Source organism: Gorilla gorilla, chromosome 20 (genome assembly GCF_029281585.2).
Source record: "Gorilla gorilla gorilla isolate KB3781 chromosome 20, NHGRI_mGorGor1-v2.1_pri, whole genome shotgun sequence".
In the NCBI taxonomy this organism is placed as follows: Eukaryota; Metazoa; Chordata; class Mammalia; order Primates; family Hominidae; genus Gorilla; species Gorilla gorilla.
Genome location: NC_073244.2, coordinates 23673882 through 23688056, shown reverse-complemented (window position 1 = coordinate 23688056; position 14175 = coordinate 23673882). Strand labels below are relative to the sequence as shown.

The 14175-nt window shown below is 59.4% G+C and overlaps 1 protein-coding gene across 1 annotated transcript; it reads left to right on the top strand.

Annotated features, from left to right (window-relative positions):
- Positions 1 to 214: 214 nt before the first annotated feature.
- NR2F6 (nuclear receptor subfamily 2 group F member 6) lies at positions 215 to 13981 on the top strand. Its single transcript, XM_031004055.3, has 4 exons — positions 215 to 1192; positions 5077 to 5171; positions 9808 to 10374; positions 13238 to 13981. Exons 1-4 carry the CDS (start codon positions 915 to 917, stop codon positions 13510 to 13512), a joined length of 1215 nt encoding a protein of 404 aa, XP_030859915.1. The 5' UTR covers positions 215 to 914; the 3' UTR covers positions 13513 to 13981.
- The last annotated feature ends 194 nt before the right edge of the window (positions 13982 to 14175 follow it).

Genomic DNA, 14175 nt, shown 5'->3' with positions numbered 1-14175 from the left:
GGGCAGAGGGAGGCGGGGGAGGGTCAGGCCCCGCGGCCCCGCGCTCGGCCCCCGTCCCTCCCGCCGGCCCGTTCGCCCGGCGCCGCGCGCGGCCACCCATGCCCTTATAAGGGCGGCCGTCGCCGGGGCAACGAGCGCCCGCCCCCAGCCCGCGGCGCGCGCCCCTGCCCCCGCCCCCGCCCCCCGCCCGCCCCGCGAATGGAACGCTGTGTGTCAAACCGGCCGCAGCGCGAGGCCGGCGCGCGGGGTCGGTGGCGGTGGCGGCGGCGAGAGCGAGGCTTGGGCCCAGGCGCAGGCCCAGGCCAGGCAGGAGCGGCCGCAGCGGGGGCGGCAGCTCCAGAGGCGCCGGCCCAGCGGCCCTGCAGGCCCGGAGCGGCAGCCGCGGGCGCCGGGGGACCCAGGGGGCGCGGCGATCAGCCCCGGCACGCACCCGCCGCCCCTCCCCCCCCGCCACGGGCGGCCGCGCAACTTGCGGCCAAACTTTCCCCCCGGCCTCCCGCGCTCGGATGGCGGCCCGCTGAGTTGGCCGCAGCCCCCGGGCGAGCGGCGGCCAGGCCAGAGGACGCCCCCTGCGCGGCTCGGGCCGGGCCATGGCCCGCGCGCCCCCGCCGGGGCCCCAGGGCGGCGGGACGCGAGTCCTCTGGGCCCCCGGCCCGCGCCTCTAGCGCGCCCCTCCCGGCCCCGGGCCCGGCCCCGCGCACGCGTGGGAAAGTTGGCCTGGAACCGGCCCGACCAGTTCCGCCCGGGCGCGAGGACCGGCCGCAGGAAGTTGCTGCAAAACTTTTTTGGGGGGTGCAGCCCGTGCCCCCCGCGCGCCGGGGCCGAATGCGCGCCGCGTAGGGTCCCCCGGGCCGAGAGGGGTGCCCGGAGGGAATAGCGCGGTGGGGGCGCCCCGGCCCCGCTGCCCTGGGGCTATGGCCATGGTGACCGGCGGCTGGGGCGGCCCCGGCGGCGACACGAACGGCGTGGACAAGGCGGGCGGCTACCCGCGCGCGGCCGAGGACGACTCGGCCTCGCCCCCCGGTGCCGCCAGCGACGCCGAGCCGGGCGACGAGGAGCGGCCGGGGCTGCAGGTGGACTGCGTGGTGTGCGGGGACAAGTCGAGCGGCAAGCATTACGGTGTCTTCACCTGCGAGGGCTGCAAGAGCTTTTTCAAGCGGAGCATCCGCCGCAACCTCAGCTACACCTGCCGGTGAGCCCCCCATCCGCGCGCCGCCGCCGTGCACCCCGCCCCGACCTGGGGCGGGCCTCTGACCTGCTCGGTCACCTTGGGCCTGGCGCTGACCTTCCCTGGGCCTCCACTGCCCCCTCTGAGATAGGGGCACAGCACCCTCCTCCCGCATTCCATGGCTGGGATTGTGTATACAGTCGGCGCTACATCGTTGCAGGTTCCCCCACCATCAGGTGGTCCCTGGAGGCTTTTGCCCTAGTTACTTGCTTCTCCTTCCCTCCGCTTTTTCTCTGGGGAGGGGTCATCTCCGCGCTGGGGTGGGGGTAGGGGTGCTGTCAGGGGTGGTAACCCAACCCCAGGGCACCCGTTCTCGGGGATCCCGGCGCGCGGGATGCCCTCGAGGGAATCGAACGTGGAACTTGGACCGTGGAGCTCGCAGCGTCCAGGGGCCATTGTCTGCGGCCGCGCGGATCGATACGGCGCGCCCTTGGGGTCAAATATCACTTCCAAAGTCGCTGTGGCTACGGAGGCGGCAGACGGAGGGAGGCTGGGGTGGCACGGGGCGGCCTTCTTCGCATGAGGGGCCCAGCGGTGGGGGTGGGGGTGGGAGCTGGGCTTGCCCATCTCGGGGAACCCCTCTGGGCTCACTCTGGGCCTTGGGTCACCGGAAATCGCCACTGGAAGGCCGGCAGGGCCACCGGAATTGACTGAAACGTCCCCCTCCCCCAGGGGTGGGTGCAGACCTGGGGCTCCTGGAAAAATCCCTCAAACTTTGGGTGTCTCTGAGACAGGCAGGGAGTGAAACGTTTCCGAGCAGGAGCCCTGGGCTGTCCCAGGTCGGAGACCTCTCTGGCAGGGCGTGGCCTTGCTAGCTGTTCTGGCGGAAGGTCCCCAGGGAAAGCGATCGGGGTTGTCCAGCCCGGGAGTTCTTTTCTCACCGTTCCCGGGCGAGCATCCGATCTGTCCGTTTATAAGCCCCTACTCTGCACCCCAGGAACATGCAGGGTCTCTGTGGAGCCCGTCTAGACGGTCTCAGTTCCCAGCTGCGCAAAACAGAGGCCCAAAGGCCCAGAGAGAGGTCCTGGTGCCTGCTTTGCGTTGGACATGGAGGGACCCTGCCCGAGTTGGGGGCACTGTGGGGGAACTGTGGGGCTAGGGTGGGGACCGCTGAGTTCGGATCGGGGTGTCCCCAGGGAGAACGGCTGATGGAAGGCTTGTTGGCTGAGGCCACCAAATAGGGCCCCAGGTACCCGAGGGTGGAGTTTGGCCCCAGGTCCCGGGTCAGGGCTGGCCTGGTGTGGCCATGTGTGGCAGAGCTGCCTTGCTCCCTCCTCCAGCACAAAGTGGGCCACTAGACTTTGGCCTCATTCTTGCTGCTGGAAAACCGCCTGCTCTCTGGTCATGTCTTTAGGGAGGGTAAGGGAGGGGGGCTCAGGCAGTTTTGGGGTCCCAGGAGCTTCCTGAGGGTGGTGTCAGGGAGCACCAATTTCGGGTGGGGGGGGCCTTGCTTGGAGCTGGCAGGTTTGTGCTGTGTGAGATGTGTGACCTGGTGAAATCACCATTCCATTCTGAGCTTCCAATGGATTTAGCAGGGTCTCGCTGGGGCCCAGCCTGGGTAGTTTGATGCCAGCCCCTCCAGAGAGACCCCAGCTCCAAGTCTAGCTCCTGAGAAGCCCCCAGTCTGGAGGAGACACAGTGAGACAGATGCCCCAAGTCTGTGGGATCTGGGGTCCCAGGGACAGAGCAGAGGCTCTGCCTGGAGGTCAGAGAGGGCTGCCTGGAGGAGGCTAGGGGACATGAGACTTGAAGCATGGAGTTGGCAGGTGGAAGAAAGGCCACAGGGGCATGCCAGAATGCAGTCCAGACAAAACACTTAGTGGCAGGCTAGGGGAGCTGTGCTGTAAGAGGGGACTGTGCAGCCATGGGAGAAGTCAGAGCTAGGTGGGCCTGAAATGCTGGCTGAGGGTAATGGGGAGCCATAGAGGGTGTGTGAGCAGGGGAGGGCTCTGATCAAATTGGACTGGAGGCCAGAAGCCCAGGGAGGAAGCCGAGTTGGGCCATGGGGTTGGGCAAAAAAGCTTGCACTCTTTAGGTGGGATAACAGGAAGAACTTAACTGTTTCCCTCCTTGGAGGGATGGATCTGTCCCAATTCCACAGCTGGGGAAGTTGAGACTGAAGGTTCAGGGCCTCCCCTGAGGTCAGGGGCCCCTGAGCTGGGCCTCTGCCTGCCTGCAGGGCCGCCCCAGGCCAGGCCGTTTCCACCCGGCTGCCCTGGATCCTCCCACCACCCAGCCGCTGGGCTTTGTTCTGGTTCTGCCTGAGCTCCCTCTGCCCTAGTGGGGCCTCTTCCCAGGGGCTCAGTGGCTGGTGCTGCAGGACCCAGGCAGTGGCGGAGGGGGGGTACGGGGGAGTGGGCGCAGATCCTCAGCTTTCCTAAGTTGGGTTCTCCGGCTGGGGTCTGGGTCTTGGCACTGTCCCCTGTGAACCCCTCTGACCCAGTTCATCCCATATGATAGGGCAATATCTGACCTACCATTTTCAGATGAGGAAACCGAGCCTCAGTGGGGCAGTCGCCACCTGAGGGGCAGGGCTGGGTATCTGCAGCTGAGATTCATCTGTTTTGTTTTGTTTTGTTTTGTTTTGTTTTGTTTTTGAGACGGAGTTTCACTCTTGTTGCCCAGGCTGGAGTGCAATGGCGTGATCTCAACTCACTGCAACCTCTGCCTCCCGGGTTCAAGCAATTCTCCTTCCTCAGCCTCCCAAGTAGCTGGGATTACAGGCATGCGCCACCACGCCCAGCTCATTTTTGTATTTTTAGTAGAGACGGGTTTTCTCTATGTTGTTCAGGCTGGTCTTGAACTGACCTCAGGTGATCCACCCTCCCCCGCCTCCCAAAGTGCTGGGATTACAGGTGTGAGCCACTGCAGAGATGCATCTGTTTAATTCCCTTAAGTGATGGTTCTACTCTGTGACTGTCTCTGTGTGTCCCCTGGGTGTCCAGCTGGAACCCCAGGGGTAGTTGCTCCAGGCCCAGGCCTTGGAGAGCCCCCAGCTCCTGGTGGCAAGAGACCAGGGGAGTCCAAGGGCAGAGGCCAAGGGGAGAAGGTTCTGGGGACATTTGAAGAATAAGGCCTGGACCTTCCTGCTTGGGGCTGACCCAGGACGGGGAGCTCACCACCTCTCAGGGTGGGGCCACCTGTCTCATCCCTGCAAGAGGCAGCGGCATTCACTGAGGGCTGACCAGGAAAATCTCCAGCTTGCATAGGGGTTGGGTGGTCCTCTCCGAAGCGCGTAGGTGTGGGGCCTTCAGGGCAGAGGACCAGAGTGACTTTGTTTACTTCCTCATTCCTTGGTGTGGGCATTGTGCGGGTGATAATGCTGGGGCCCCACAATGCTATGACCCCATAGACCACTAGCCCCTGGCCTGACCCCTAGTTAATTCACAAAGTCCAGCTCTCTGACCATGTCCTCTCTGCCTTCACATCATTTTGGGGACAATGACCCAGCTCAGCCTGACAGTGACCAAATAAAATGAAACTCTGTAGGCCTCCATATTTGTGTATTTCAACCCTTTTGCTCTGGCTGTAACCCTCTCTCTGGGATCACCCCGCCATTCACCTGGAGAACTCCTATTCATCCTTCAAAACCCATGCCAATGTGCCCTCCCTGGGGTGTTCATCTGCTTTTCCACAGATTCCTCTTCATCCATCACCACTCATCCGGGTTATCCTGTCTGGTTTGCAGACCTGCAAGCTGAGCTCCTGTACCCCTTTGGGGCTACCTCCCCAGTCTAGAGGGCCCCTACTAGTATTTCTGAGGGGCAGCCTCCAAAGGCGGCTCATAGGCTGGTTCGGGGAGGAGGATATGGGGGTCTCAGGGAGCCCTGGCTTCTGTGTGCCCCCAGGTCCAACCGTGACTGCCAGATCGACCAGCACCACCGGAACCAGTGCCAGTACTGCCGTCTCAAGAAGTGCTTCCGGGTGGGCATGAGGAAGGAGGGTGAGTACGTGCTGGGGACACACTGGGGACGAACACAGCCGCTGGAGCCGGGGTGAACAAACAGCTTCTTCCTCCCCTTTTTCCCCTCCCTTTCACCCCTCCCTTTCACAGGGGTCTGGGTGCCTCACAGGGTGGGGGCCAGCGCCTGCTAACCTCATTACCACTGATCCCTTGATCCTGTGGGCTGCAGTCTGGCCCTAGGCTGGAGGAATCCAATTACGATCCGTGGCCCCCTGGTTGCTGCCGTGGAGCTGAAGAGGCCAGGGACGCCCCACAAGGGACTTTCCCCAGCCCCAGTCTCTTGCAGGAGCTGCCTTCCCCAATTACCCCCGACTCCAGCCTCAGAGGCCAGTTCCCTGGCCCTGACACCTTGGTGACCTCTTGTCTGCTAGCGCGGCCACCGCATTCTGAACAAGGATTTTTTTCTTTATTTGATTTGCTTCTCCTCCACCCTTCACCCATGCTTTTTGTTTGCCCAAGGCAGGAACTCTGCCCAATTAAGGCAAAGGGCAGCTTACCCTTTCTTCTGACCCGGGGCGCTGGGAGCAAGAGTGAGGCCCAGCTGTCTCTGCTCAGGGGACCCGGGTGGATGGGCGTATTCTGGGCCACTGGGCCTAGAACTCTGCCAAACCCCCTTAGAATTCAAGTAGAACCCAGAGATTTCTGCATGGATTTCTGGGGTTCAGGAATAGAATCTAGCCTATTGGACAAGATCTCCTGTGCTGGGTTTCAGGGTCCTCTGGGGACTGTGTCGTGGGCCAGGCTGGCAGTTCTTTCTAATGTCTAACCTGAGCCTCCCCTGCTTTGAAGTTTTTTTTTCCTTATTTTCTTTATTTATTTTTATTTTTATTTTTATTTTTATTTGAGATGGAGTCTTGCTCCATCTTCCAGGCTGCAGTGCAGTGGTGTGATCTCAGCTCACTGCAGCCTCCGCCTCCCGGGTTCAAGTGATTGTCCTGCCTCAGCCTCCCGAGTAGCTGGGACTACAGATACGGGCCAACACGCCCAGCCAATTTTTTTTTTTTTTTCTGAGACGGAGCCTTGCTCTGTCGTCCAGGCTGGAGTGCAGTGGCATGATCTCGGCTCACTGCAGGCTCCGCCCCCCTGGGTTCACACCATTCTCCTGCCTCAGCCTCCTGAGTAGCTGGGACGACAGGCGCCTGCCATCTCGCCCGGATATTTTTGTATTTTTAGTAGAGACGGGGTTTCACCATGTTAGCCAGGATGGTCTCGATCTCCTGACCTCGTGATCTGCCTGCCTCAGCCTCCCAAAGTGCTGGGATTACAGGCGTAAGCCACCGCGCCTGGCACGCCCAGCTAATTTTTGTATTTTGTTTTGTTTTGTTTTGTTTTTGAGACAGAGTCTCGCTCTGTTGCCAGGCTGGAGTGCTGTGGCGCCATCTCGGCTCACTGCAACCTCTGACTCCCAGGTTCAAGCGATTCTCCTGCCTCAGCCTCCTCAGTAGCTGGGATTACAGGCACATGCCACCACGCCCAGCTAATTTTTGTATTTTTAATAGAGATGGAGTTTCACTATGTTGGCCAGGATGGTCTCGATCTCCTGATCTCGTGATCTGCCCGCCTTGGCCTCCCAAAGTGTTGGGATTACAGGCGTGAGACACCGCGCCTGGCCTAATTTTTGTATTTTTAATAGAGATGGTGTTTCACCATGTTGGCCAGGCTGGAGTCTCCAACTCCTGACCCCAGGTGATCCGCTCGCCTCAGCCTCCCAAAGTGCTCGGATTATAGGCATGAGCCACCCCACCCGGCAGCTTTTTTTATTTTCTAGAGACAGAGTCCCACTATGTTGCCCAGGCTGGTCTCGAACTCCTAGCTTGAAGCGATCCTCCCACCTTGGCCTCCCAAACTACTGGGATTACAGGAATGAGCCACCATACTTGGCCTAAAACTGTTGTTTTTTGGTCTAGGCCTTGGTGGGAGAAGCTGAGAGAGGCAGCTGAGGGGCTTGCTTTTAAAACTGATCACTCCCTGTGGCCCTTTTAAGTTTGGGGGTAACTTTCTTGTCCCTGCCCCCATAACATGGATTTTGCCTCTACTTGTCTATTTTACCTAAAATCCTCATATATCTCAAGTCATGGCCTCAGAGCAAACAGCCTCGCCAGAAGTCTCCAAAAGCCTCGGGTGGAAATATTTATGATGACAGCTCATGCTTTAAGCACACCTGCCTCGGGCCTTTGCACGGGCTCTTCCCTCTGCCTGGAGTGCACTTTTTCCAGGTCCATACATGGCTCCCTCCCTAACCTTGCCTTCAAGGTTTGCTCAAACATCACCTCCTCAGGGAAGCCCTCCTGATCCCCCTGTATTTGACGCCACCTGTCTTGTTCTGTAATTTGCTTACACCCAGAATGTCCATTCCCTGTGGGCAGGTATTTTTGTCTGTCTTGTTCCCCAGCGCCTAGACCAGGGCTTGGTACACAGTAGGTGTTCAATAAATGGTCCTTGACTTGAATTACCATATAATTACCTTTCCTGTGTGGCAGGCATTATTTTAAGGTATAGATTCTCATTTAATTCAGTGATTGGTGACATCGTTTTTGAGACGGGCTCTCACTCTGTCTGGAGTGCAGTGGTGCGATCATAGCTCACTGCAGCCTTAAACTCCTGGGTTGAAGTGATTCTCCCACCTCAGCCTCCTGAGTAGCTGAGATTACAGGTGTTCGCTACCATGCTGGGCTAATTTCTTAATTTTTTGTAGAGACGGGGTCTCGCTATGTTGCCCAGGCTGGTCTCAAACTCCTGGGCTCAAGCGATCTTCCTGCCTCAGCCTCCCAAAGTGCTAGGCTTGCAAATGGGAGCCACTGTCTACATTTTACAGATGAGGAAACTGAGGCACACAGCAGATTGGCGAGGCCATTTGTCAGAGAGCAACAGAGTTGTGATTGGGATTTGAACCTCCACAGTCTGGGCTGAAGAGCTGGGGAAGGGTTTGAGGAAGAGTGAACAGAAAGTGCAAAGGCCGGCCGGGCGTGGGGGCTCGCGCCTGTAATCCCAGCACTTTGGGAGGCCGAGGCGGGCGGATCACGAGGTCAGGAGATTGAGACCATCCTGGCCAACATGGTGAAACCCCGTCTCTACTAAAAATACAAAAATTAGCCAGGCGTGGTGGCAGGTGCCTCTAATCCCAGCTACTTGGGAGGCTGAGGCAGGAGAATCACTCGAACCCCGGAGTTGGAGGCTGCAGTGAGCTGAGATCGTGCCACTGCACTCCAGCCTGGTGACAGAGCAGAACTCTATCTCAAAAAGAGAGAGAGAGAGGAAGAAAGGAAAGGAAAGAAGGAAGGAAGGGAGGGAAAAAAGAAAAAGAAAAAGTTCAAAGGCCCTGGGGTGGGAATGTGGCCATGTGAGGGAGTGGTGGTTGCTCACAACCCAGTGAACAAAGGGGGAGGAAGCTTCCTGGAGGACCGGGGAACCACTTTTGGGCCCCATCCACCTATCCCCATTTGACAGTTGACTCAGACTCAGGGACCCCTTGGAGCGGGCTTCAACCCATGCCCTGGCTTCTCCGCTCAGCTCTGTTCGCCCCCGGCTTCTGCTCGCGTTCCCCTCCGGTGTTTGCTCTACACAGAGTTGACCTGGAGTTCACGGAGGTGATGAGATGGGGCATGCCAGCTCATTAAAGCTCATTAATTAGTCTGCTGGCAACCAGCCCAGTCAGCCCTGCCATCCCGCCCACCCCGGCACAAGCCAGGCAGGCACATGGCCAACCCGCTTCCTCTTCATGCCTCAGTTTCCCTTTTCTCACCCACCTGGTCACTGCAGACGTGCCCAAGCCAGCAGCAGGGCCTCCCCGCTTCATAAGCAAGGCTACTGATGGCGGCTAATGTTTACTGAGGACCTATGGCGGGCCCCCTGGGACCCCTCCCTACTGTAGGTCCCCCCCAACCCTTCCCTGCACTGTAGCCTCTGCAGGGACCCAGACCGGCCCTCAGGGGTCACCATCTGGTGGGGAGGGGGATGGAAGGTAGAGAAATGATCCCTGTTCCATAGGAGAGAGCCAGTGCTGGGTGGGTATTGATCTCTTGCTTTGGGGACCAAGCTGGCCAGGGTCCCCAAGTCCTCCATGGCCCATCCTCAGCTCTGGGAACCCCATGACTATCTGTTAGGAGGCTCCAAAAGGTTTGTTAGATACTCCTCCTTGTCCCCAGGAGCTGGGGGTGGGGGGTGGTGGCTGGACCTAGACAGGGACTCCTGGACTCCTACTTTCTAACCAGCCTGGCGCCCATGGGGTGGGGTTGGGCATTCTGGGAAAGGCTGGGCCTGGGGGCTTTGGAGGGGAGGGCCTGAGTGACCCCTTGATGACTTTTGTCTCCCTTCCCCGTTATTCTCCCTACTTTTCCTGCCTTGTCCTTCCCTACCTGCCCTCCCCCCACCTGCCCCCCACCCCATGTCTCTATGGGCACCTACTTGGCCCCTCATTCCTTCCCCCCTCTTCCGGCCCTCTCCTCTCTCTGTACCCCTCGCTTCCCTTCCTGTCTCTCCAATCTCCACTCCTCCCGGCCTTCTGTGCCCCGCCCTCCCCTCCCCCATCTCCTGTCCCTCCCCCGTTTCCTGCTGCCCGCCCCCCCCCCCGCCTCCCCTCCCGCCCCCATGTCCCTCCTGTCCCCGCCTCCCGCAGCGGTGCAGCGCGGCCGCATCCCGCACTCGCTGCCTGGTGCCGTGGCCGCCTCCTCGGGCAGCCCCCCGGGCTCGGCGCTGGCGGCAGTGGCGAGCGGCGGAGACCTCTTCCCGGGGCAGCCGGTGTCCGAACTGATCGCGCAGCTGCTGCGCGCTGAGCCCTACCCTGCGGCGGCCGGACGCTTCGGCGCAGGGGGCGGCGCGGCGGGCGCGGTGCTGGGCATCGACAACGTGTGCGAGCTGGCGGCGCGGCTGCTCTTCAGCACCGTGGAGTGGGCGCGCCACGCGCCCTTCTTTCCCGAGCTGCCGGTGGCCGACCAGGTGGCGCTGCTGCGCCTGAGCTGGAGCGAGCTCTTCGTGCTGAACGCGGCGCAGGCGGCGCTGCCCCTGCACACGGCGCCGCTACTGGCCGCCGCCGGCCTCCACGCCGCGCCTATGGCCGCCGAGCGCGCCGTGGCCTTCATGGACCAGGTGCGCGCCTTCCAGGAGCAGGTGGACAAGCTGGGCCGCCTGCAGGTCGACTCGGCCGAGTATGGCTGCCTCAAGGCCATCGCGCTCTTCACGCCCGGTGAGCCACGCTCCAAAGGGGGGCCGCGGGATTGGGGGACCCAAGGGAGGTTAGGAGGAGGGCGGCCTGGACCCAGACTCCGGCCCCCATAGCGCCCCGCTCGCTCCCTAGGCCTGGCGCCCTGCACGAGCCGTGAGTGAACGCTCATGGGTGGCTGTAGAGGGGTGATGGAAGCAGTGTGACACTGTGACACCCCCACTCCGTGATCCCAGGACTCTCGGAGAACTCTGAACCCCGGACCCCAGACCCAAGGCTGGGCCAGGACCAGGGCCCAGACCCCAGAACCCTCTTCCTGTTCCCAGGCTCCCTGAGACCCCTACTCCCTCACCAAAGGGCTCTTCACGCTTAGTGACCACTGATAGCACAAGGTTGGGGGGACGTGGGAGGGAAGGTCCTGACCCCCTGGTTCTGGCCCCCTCAGGCCCCCACTGGGCTCCCAGGGCAACCTCCGGGTAGCCAGGGTTGTAGGGATCTGGGTAGGGGCGTGGCTCGGAGGCCCCTCCCGTTGAGGGGCGGGGCAACCCCAGAACTTTCTTAACCATCAGCTATCTAGCAGTGGTAGCGCATCGTATTCCAGCGACTGGCGGTACAGCCAGCTTTTTTTTTTCCACTTTATTTTTGTATTTGTATTTCTATTTTTTGAGACTGGGTCTCACCCTGTCACCCAGGCTGGAGTGCAGTTGTCCGAACATGGTTCACTGCAGCCTTGATCTCCAGGGCTCAAGCAATCCTCCCTCCCACCTCAGCCTCTTGAGTAGCTGGGACCACAGGCGTGCACCACCATTCCCGGCTAATTTCTTTTAAAAAGTTTTCTGTAGAGACGTGGTCTCACCGTGTTGCCTAGGCTGGTCTTGAGCTTTTGGGCGCAAGCAGTCCTGCCTCAGCCACCCAAAGTGCTAGGATTACAGGCATAAGCCACCATGCCTTTAGACAAAGATCTCTCCAGCCTGTCTCCTGGGAGTTCTTTAACCTACTGGAAGCCTCTAGATCCCATCAGAGGTATCTTTGGGGCTAGGAACCAGATCCAGGCTACTCTGGGAGGTGGCTTTCATTTGATAAATATGGTTTTGGGCCTGCAAGGTGGCTCAGGCCTGTAATCACCGCACTTTGGGAAGCAGAGTTGGGAGAACCACTTGAGCCCAGGAGTTCGAGGCTCCAGTGAGCTCTGATTTTCCCACTGCACTTCAGCCTGCGCAACAGAGTGAGACCGCGTCTCAAAAATCAATAAATATGGCTTTATTTATTGTTTTCCCCAGAAGATTTTTTTTTTTTTTTTTGAGACGGAGTCTCACTCCGTCGCCCAGGCTGGAGTGCAGTAGCACAATCTCGGCTCACTGCAACCTCCGCCTCCCTGGTTCAAGCTATTCTCCTGCCTCAGCCTCCTGAGTAGCTGGGATTACAGGTGCGCGTCACCACGCCCGGCTAATTTTTGTGTTTTTAGTAGAGACGGGGTTTCATCACGTTGGTCAGGCTGATCTCGAACTCCTGACCTCATGATCTGCCCGCCTCAGCCTCCGAAAGTGCTGGGATTACAGGTGTGAGCCACCGCGCCTGGCCTTCCCAGATTTCTTCTTGGCTTCCCATCTTGGGTCTCTCTCTAGAGGCTGCCACATTCTCTCACACCGCAGGCCCTTCTGGGCTCTGTCTTCCTCATCAAATTCCCTTCCCAGCCCCACCTTCCCTGCGAGCTTCCTTAGAACCCATCTCCTTGGCCTGGCTGGTGGCCCTGTAATCCCAGCACTTTGGGAGGCCGAGGTGGGGAGATTGCTTGAGGTCAGGAGTTCAAGACCAGCCTGGCCAACACAGCAAAACCCGTCTCTACTAAAAATACAAAAATTAGCTAGGCGTGGTGGAGTGTGCCTGTAATGCCAGCTACTTGTGAGGCTGCGGCAGGAGAATCACTTGAACCCGGAGGCGGAGGTTGCAGTGAGATCGTGCCACTACACTTCAGCCTGGGCGACAGTGTGAGACTCCATCTTAAAGAAAAAAAAAATTAGAACCTGTCTCCCTGCCAAAGGCATGAGTTGGGTGCCAGCCACCCTTGAAACATCACTGCCTGCACCCCTGTGTCACTGGTTAGATGAGAACACCTCACTATCTCTGGAGGATCGACACGGTCTTAGATAGTCCCATTTGCATCCCAGGGTCGTTTTTTGTTTTGTTTTGTTTTGTTTTGTTTGAGACAGGGTCTTATTACTCTGTCGCCCAGGCTGTGCTATGATCAGGGATCACTGTAGCCTCAAACTCCTGGGCTCAAGAGATCCTCCCACCTCAGCCTCCTGAGGAGCTGGGACTACAGGCGTGTGCCATCACACTGGACTAATTTTTATTTTTTATTTGTTTTGAGACAGGGTCTCCCTCTGTTGCCAGGCTGGAGTGCAGTGGCACGATCTTGGCTCACTGCAACCTCCACCTCCCAGGCTCAAGCGATCCTCCCATTAGCCTTCCGAGTAGCTGGAACTGCAGGCACGCACTACCATGCCTGGCTAATTATTCTTATTTTTAGTAGAGACGGAATATCATCATGTTGGCCAGGCTGGTCTTGAACTCCTGACCTCAAGTGATCCACCTGCCTCAGCCTCCCGAAGTGCGGGGATTACAGGCGTGAGCTACTGTGCCCAGCCCCAGCTAATTTGTTTTTGCAGAGAAGGGATCATACTATGTTGCCCTGGCTGGTCTCAAATCCTGGCCTTAAATGATGCTTCTGCCTTGGCCTCCCAAAGTGCTGGGACTGTGGCCGTGAGCCATCATGCCTGGCCCCCTGTTCTTACCCACAGTGGCGAGTGGTGTCCCCTAGTCACCCCTGTGGGCTCTGTGTTCTCTAGCTGCCTCCCACCTGTCTGACTTGCCTTTGTCCCCCTAGACGCCTGTGGCCTCTCAGACCCGGCCCACGTTGAGAGCCTGCAGGAGAAGGCGCAGGTGGCCCTCACCGAGTATGTGCGGGCGCAGTACCCGTCCCAGCCCCAGCGCTTCGGGCGCCTGCTGCTGCGGCTCCCCGCCCTGCGCGCGGTCCCTGCCTCCCTCATCTCCCAGCTGTTCTTCATGCGTCTGGTGGGGAAGACGCCCATTGAGACACTGATCAGAGACATGCTGCTGTCGGGGAGTACCTTCAACTGGCCCTACGGCTCGGGCCAGTGACCATGACGGGGCCACGTGTGCTGTGGCCAGGCCTGCAGACAGACCTCAAGGGACAGGGAATGCTGAGTCCTCGAGGGGCCTCCCGGGGCCCAGGACTCTGGCTTCTCTCCTCAGACTTCTATTTTTTAAAGACTGTGAAATGTTTGTCTTTTCTGTTTTTTAAATGATCATGAAACCAAAAAGAGACTGATCATCCAGGCCTCAGCCTCATCCTCCCCAGGACCCCTGTCCAGGATGGAGGGTCCAATCCTAGGACAGCCTTGTTCCTCAGCACCCCAAGCATGAACTTGTGGGATGGTGGGGTTGGCTTCCCTGGCATGATGGACAAAGGCCTGGCGTCGGCCAGAGGGGCTGCTCCAGTGGGCAGGGGTAGCTAGCGTGTGCCAGGCAGATCCTCTGGACACGTAACCTATGTCAGACACTACGTGATGACTCAAGGCCAATAATAAAGACATTTCCTACCTGCACAGCCTCCCTGGTCTTTATTTTTATTTTTTATTTTTGAGACGGAGTCCTACTTCGTCACCCAGGCTGGAGTGCAGTGGTGCGATCTTGGCTCACTGTAACCTCCGCCTCACAGGTTCAAGCGATTCTCCTGCCTCAGCCCCCCCAGTAGCTGGAACTACAGGCACCCACCACGATGCCCGGCTAATTTTATTTTTG